The following is a 6,825-nucleotide window of genomic DNA, read 5'->3' as shown; positions in this document are numbered from 1 at the left end:
TGTTTGGAAGTACAATTTAAATAAAAATACGTGAAAAATAATTTTTTTATTTAAAATAATTTTTTATATTTTTAAATTATTTTAATTTTGCTAATATTAAATATATATTTAAAAAAATAAAAAATATTATTTTAATATATTTACGGACAAAATATACTTTAAAAAATAAATAAAAGCAACTACATTTTAAAATACTATTTTAATGAAATTTTATATTTAATTTTTTTTAAAATATTAAGAATTAAATTTTAAATAAAATTTTATTTCTAAATGTACGACAAAAATAAAATCTCTCTCTCGTATTTACTATTCCATAAAAAATTAATATTAAAATTACTTTACTTTTTACTAACAAGCAGACACCGCCTCTGATTACGGTACTACCCTGAAGCAGGGATCGCTGAAGAATGAAGCAAGGCATCCTGTGCTTGTAGAACGTAAAAAGAAAGGAAGGGAAATCAGCAAGAGAACAGCACAGTAAAACTTTACAGTGGTAGTGTAGATGGTTTCTGGGTCTCTGTTTCTCCCTTTTTTCGTTGTAAAGCTTGTTGTCAAAAGAAAACACCTGAACTGCTTCATCATAAGAAGTATCTTCCAAGCCACCATCAACCACCACCACCACCACCGTTAATAATCAAGCTCTTTGTGTCAGAAAAGAAAAACCCATTAATTTTGCTACTCAATTTATCCAAAAGCATGCAACGTGAATCAAAACGTGGCCACTTTCAGCTCTCCATTGAACCGTAGAAACTAAACTGTATTGTGGATTGTTGCTTTATATTGTAACTATGTTGAGCCCAGTCTCTGCAAAAACCACACCCAATGCCACCCCATTGCACAATTCCTTCCCTCAGAACGACAATCACATCCATAAAAACGGAAATAAAACCCCATCTCCGCTTCTAAAGCGAACCCCATCACCCTCCTTCTCCAAACCAAAAATCAAACCTTCCAAAAAGACACTGCAAGAACTACGCATCGATGAGTCGTCTCTTGATAACCCGGATCTGGGCCCCTTTTTATTAAAGCTTGCCATAGACACCATTGCTTCCGGTGATAACCAGAATAAGGCCTTAGATTATGCGACCCGAGCGTCAATATCGTTTGAGATATCCTCTGGTCCGGGTCTGGACCTGGCTATGAGCTTGCAAGTGGAAGCTGCAATCTATTGCAGCAGGGGCCGATTGGAGAACGCAATTCCGGTTTTAGAACGGTCTATTGAGGTTTTGGATCATAAAAGCGGGTCGGATCATGCGATGGCGAAGTTTTCCGGGCTCATGCAGCTCGGTGACACGTATTCTATGCTAGGCCGGGTGGACCGATCCATATCGTCTTATGAGTCCGGTTTAAAGGTCCAAATTGAGACTCTCGGGGATTTGGATCCAAGAGTTGCTGAGTCTTGCAGGTAATTTGTGAATGAGTGGAACGAGTTGGAAATTATGTTTTTTTAAATTTTGATTTTTTTTGTTAAAAATTATTTTTATATATATTTTAATTATTTTAATGTAGTTAAAAATAATTTTTAAGAAATAAAAAAAAATATTATTTTAATATATTTTTAAATAAAAAATTATTTTGAATGTAACCACCGTAATCTTAAATTATTTTTTTTTCAGCTTTTGATTTATTTTAGTCTTTTGCCTTGTGGTTTGCTAACCTGCGTTAACCATTCATATGAGTGTACGTTAGTATGCCAATACTCTAACCAAATGGGTCCCATTTTAAACAAAATCACTTATGAAATGTACCTAACTAATTCAATTAAAATTCTGCCGTGCAATTTCAATTACCTTCTCAGTTAAAATAAATTTGTTACTTGGAGTAATTATTAATTATTATTTTTTGTCCTGCTTTTCAAAATTATTAAATAAAAATTCTAAAGAATTTCAATGATTTAAGTTATATATAAAAAGTGTATTTATTTAGTTAAAACTAGATTTATGGTCTGTACATTGTTCCAGGCTGGTCAACTTTTTAATGTAAAATAAAACACTAAAGAAAAAAATCAAGACCCAAGCATATTAGTTCAATTGATAATTTAAATAAAAAAACAACAATAATAAAAAAATTGATAAAAAAATTAATGATGAAAAAAGGTAAAAAAAACTCAATTTGCACCCATTCAAAGTATAAAAAAATTTAATGTTGAAAGGTGAAACTGAAAAAATAAAAAGAGTAACAAAAAACCTCAGTTAAACCAAGTTAACTCGTAAACTTTGTAACCATGAATATAAGATTGAGATAACTTTATAAAAAGAAAAACATAAAAAGAAAATTCAAAAACCAATTCTTGATAAATCAAATGAGAATATGATAACTTCATAGAAAACAAAATGAAAAGAAAAAACTAAAGCTCATTCTCTAGCAAATAAAATATTGTGAGATGAAAACCAAGAAAAAATATAATTAAGAAAAAGGTTGGAAAAAATCTATTCAAACCCACACGGGTTAAGATGTAAAATCTTTGACCCGGTTGTGATACCAGGGTGATCGTTTTTAAAAGCAAACTGAATAAAATCGTAAAACTCAATTATTGAACAGCCTAATATTGAAAGATAAAAATTTTAAAAAAAGTAATGTAAAAAAATATGAGTTAACTCGGGTTAATCTGTTAAACTCGCAATCATGGACACATGATCGAGATAACTTAATAGAAAAAAGGAAAAAAAATATGAAAATCAATTTTCAATAAATAAAATATTAAATGATGAAATTAAAATAAATCAATTTAAAAAAAAGAACAAAAAAAGTCAATCCTCGTTAAGTTTTGAAACTGGTGTCTCTAGTCATGAACTTGTGACTAAGTTCATAGAAGGCAAATCATGAAAAATAACAAAGCAAAAACTTAAAAAAAAGATATAGAAAATAAAAAAACATAAACTTAAAAAAACAAAACAAAGCAAATCTAGACGATTCTTCTAAATCCGGTCTAATATCTATAACTTGCAACCCATAAAATCCTAGATCCGGGTTCAATCAAAAAGCTTAACTCCTAACTAATTTAATTTTCAAGGATAAAAATCATAAAAAAAAAATCAATCTAAAAAACTTGTCAATGCTAAAAAGATAGCAATAAAAAGAAAGATGATTAAATTTGATAAAAAAAATCCAAGAATGATGAAATTATATATATAAAAAACAAATCTAAATAATGATCCAAAACAAAGCAAATAATAATAAAAAGAACGTGGATCAAATTTCAAAGACTAAAAAAATATAGGAGGTGAAATTGAAAAACATTTGTAATTCAATACATTATTCAAAATTTTAAAAAATAGTAGTAAAAAGAACAACGACTAAACGTGGAGGAAAAATAAATTTCAGGGGTTTACGCTGAATTCAAACGAGAGAGAGAGAGAGAAAAAAGAAAAAAAATAAATGTCAACATCAAACTAGAGTTGCATTGTTACACTTGCCATCTTAGTATGGAAGGGGTATTGAGACCTTTCAAATGTTGTTGCGGAAGGCGGCGTTTAGCGGTCGGATGACCTCGTACGCATCGCTCAAATGGTGTAGGGCCCGTCCACTAGCTGACCAATATGAGCCCGTGCTTTCATGTTTTTTAATTAATATTTAATATATGGTCAATTATAATATTACCTTTGATTATCCTTCAAATTAACAATAAAATCAATGTAAAATAATAATAAAAAAGCTCTTGTTAAAGAATTATGTTGATTTTTTTTTCAAGGGTAACAAAGTAATTTAATTATTTCAAAAAAATAACAAGACCATAAAGCCCCTAATCGAAAGGCATTATTTTTTTTATTTTAGAGGTAAATCAGTAAATTTACTATGAAAAAATGAATCACTAACTTAACCTAGCACAAATTGTCAAAGATAATTGTATTATGATGAAAAACTTACCTTATTCCTAATATCTAATGTAAAGATTTTTTGATTTAGGATAATTTTTTCAAATCATTATTCCACTTAATAATGATTTATTTCTAGAGTTACTCTAACTTCTCTTTCTCCTTTTTTTTTGTAATTTTATCTTTTTATTTATACTTTTTTTTTAGTTATTTAACATAACCATGACTTTTTCAATACAATGATTTTTCAGTTTAAACTTAAAACAAGAATTGAAATAATTTAATTACGAGGAAAAAAGCTATTTTTATTGGAAAATCTTATGCTTTTTATTTTTCATAAGCTTGTTTGTTCATATAAAAATTTATTATGATTTGAAAAGTAATTTTTAACTTTGAAATAAAAAAACATCTCAATTATTTTAATATTATTATAAAATTATAAAATTTTATTTGAATCTATGTCATGAGGATATTAAATATCATTTTAGCAATTTTATTTAAAATATGTTTTTTTTTTAAAACAAAAAGTTAAGGGGTTAGGGGTATGCTGCCAGGCGCGCGCAGGTTGGAAGAGTATTTTTTGTTTTAAAAAATTGATCTACGGCATGTCGTCTTCCCGGACTAAAGTTGTTAAAAATCTTTGTTCCCCTGACGTCCACAGGGTGGAGTTTAGGGAACTGTGAAACACCATTTTCATTTAATATCTCTTATAATGATAATGATAATATTATAAGATGCTTGCTGTTAAACTTGTTTTAATAGTGAAAATGGCAGGTATTTAGCCGAGGCTTATGTTCAAGCAATGCAGTTTGACGAGGCAGAAAAACTATGCCAAAAGAGCCTTGAAATTCACAGGGAGCAGAACGTACCAGCATCAATTGAAGAGGCAGGTGATCGCCGGCTTATGGCTCTTATTTATGAAGCGAAGGGGGAGTATGAATGTGCTCTTGAGGAACTTGTACTTGCTAGTATGGTGATGACTGCTGCCGGTCAGGAAAATGAAGTAGCTGCTATTGATGTTAGCATTGGCAATATCTATGTGTTCCTCTGTCGCTTTGATGAAGCCATTTTTTCATACCAAAAAGCCTTAACAGTCTTTAAATCTACAAGGGGAGATGAATACTCTCCTGTTGCGTCGGTCTATAATCGCTTGGCAGAAGTGTATTATAAAACAGGCAAGCTAAGAGAGTCCAAATCATACTGTGAGAATGCGCTGAGAATATTTTCAAAGCCAGTGACTGGGATTGCAACCGAGGAGATTGCTGGTGGTTTGGCTGAAATCTCAGCCATCTATGAAGCTTTAAATGAACATGGGGAGGCGTTGAAGCTCTTGTACATGGCCATGAAGTTACTGAAGGACACGCAAGGGCAACGCAGCATGATTGCAGGAATTGAAGCACAAATGGGACTGATGTTTTACAAGGTTGGAAAGTATGGGGAGGCTCGAAGTTCCTTTGAAAATGCTGTAGCACAGCTCCGGGCCAGTGGGGATGCTAGATCAGTCTTCTTTGGGATTTTGTTGAACCAGCTGGGACTGGCCAGTGTGCAACTGTACAGGATACATGAGGCAGTTGAATTATTCGAAGAAGCAAGAGAGATTTTAGAGCAGGAATGTGGCTCATGTCACTCGGATACCCTTGGAGTGTATAGCAATCTTGCAGCAACTTATGATGCTTTGGGAAGGTGAGAATTCTTTTGTATTCAGCCCCATGATCTTTCTTACCTCATCACCTGTTATAAACATGCAGCTTCTTGTTGATATGTATTGCAGTCACTTGTTTGGTTTTATCATAGTGTTATTTTATCAGAACCAGACAAAACTCTTTATTTTCTACATACCATGGTAATCATTTTGGGTATGATAGTTTTGACGAATGACATGTATATTCTCTAAAATGGGTAACACTCACCCTTACTATTGATTCACAGAAGGTGTCTACCAGGAATAACAATCACCCTTTTCACATTATCTACTCCAGATGTTCATGGTTTGTCATGAAGTCCTTGTTTTCTGCTTGGAAAAATCTTCAGCCCGCCTATTTGGGACCTATTTATGATTATGATATTTTGCTATGACATGTTTTGGTTTGGACCATCTACTCCCCCATCTTACGTGCTGGATGATCTTTGAAGCCATAGTGTATTTACTCAAATATTATGTGGCATAATGTTTGCAAAAAGTCCAGTAAGTCCCTCATGCAAGTTTCAGTGGGTTGGCTAATTGGAGAAACCTTTGTGCACTTGTTGGTCACATTTAAGCATTCAATTCAATCGTGGTAAACTTTACAGGGTCGAAGATGCAGCTGTGATATTGGAGTACATACTCAAGTTAAGAGAAGAAAAACTTGGAACAGCAAATCCAGAAGTTGCTGATGAGAAGAAAAGGCTAGCCGTGCTCTTGAAGGAAGCAGGGAGGGCTAGGATCAGGAAAGGCAACTCCCTTGTAAATCTCCTGGATTCCAGCTCCTAGAGGATGGAGGAGGAGGCTTCAAAGAGATGGTCTGGATTTGGTCTTAGAACTTGACTTGAAATCTCACCCACACTTTTTTCCAAGAGACTCGACTGTTTGTGATATAGAAAGATCATGACATATTGTACATATTTAAAGGAGTCTTCGTTTTTCTTGGGATTCCTCTAACAATTCATTTCCTTGGTAATTTTCCTACTTGTTTCAATATTTTGTCCTTCTTTAAAAGCCAGCAATAAAATGAAACAGATCTCTGTCGATTCCAGGATATGCATGTCATTCAAAATTAGATTGAACTTTACTCTGTTATGCTGTAGGTGCTCGTTAATTGTCAATAAGCTACTCTGGTATCATCCTTTTCTGTGATGTTGCAATTCATAGCACAAGAGGGTTTTGTTTTTCTTTTTGTTCTGTGGTAGCACTAGTGCTCTCCATTCCATTCGTAGTGTAGAAATACTTGATCATGGTGTTTAGTTTGCCCCTTGAGCGTTTCTTTCCTCTCCTTGCATCCCTTACGTCTTTCCACGCAGCAAAACGACCGAC

The 6,825-nt window shown here is 32.6% G+C and overlaps 1 protein-coding gene across 3 annotated transcripts; it reads left to right on the top strand.

Moving 5' to 3' along the window:
- The first annotated feature begins 393 nt into the window (after positions 1 to 393).
- Positions 394 to 6,591, top strand: LOC133691258 (protein KINESIN LIGHT CHAIN-RELATED 1-like). Of its 3 annotated transcripts, XR_009841625.1 has the most exons (4): positions 394 to 1,405; positions 4,578 to 5,498; positions 5,745 to 6,000; positions 6,105 to 6,245. XR_009841625.1 is itself a non-coding variant. In XM_062111687.1 (3 exons), exons 1-3 carry the CDS (start codon positions 789 to 791, stop codon positions 6,283 to 6,285), a joined length of 1,719 nt encoding a protein of 572 aa, XP_061967671.1. In that variant the 5' UTR covers positions 400 to 788; the 3' UTR covers positions 6,286 to 6,591. The 3 variants fall into 3 exon arrangements, 2 of the variants coding, with proteins under 2 accessions (XP_061967673.1, XP_061967671.1); XM_062111687.1 differs by lacking the exon at positions 5,745 to 6,000 and having other exon boundaries at positions 400 to 1,405; positions 6,105 to 6,591; XM_062111689.1 differs by lacking the exons at positions 5,745 to 6,000; positions 6,105 to 6,245 and having other exon boundaries at positions 397 to 1,405; positions 4,590 to 5,502.
- Positions 6,592 to 6,825: the final 234 nt, after the last annotated feature.

Source organism: Populus nigra, chromosome 4 (genome assembly GCF_951802175.1).
Source record: "Populus nigra chromosome 4, ddPopNigr1.1, whole genome shotgun sequence".
Classification (NCBI taxonomy): Eukaryota; Viridiplantae; Streptophyta; class Magnoliopsida; order Malpighiales; family Salicaceae; genus Populus; species Populus nigra.
This window is presented reverse-complemented; position numbering and strand designations above follow the sequence as displayed.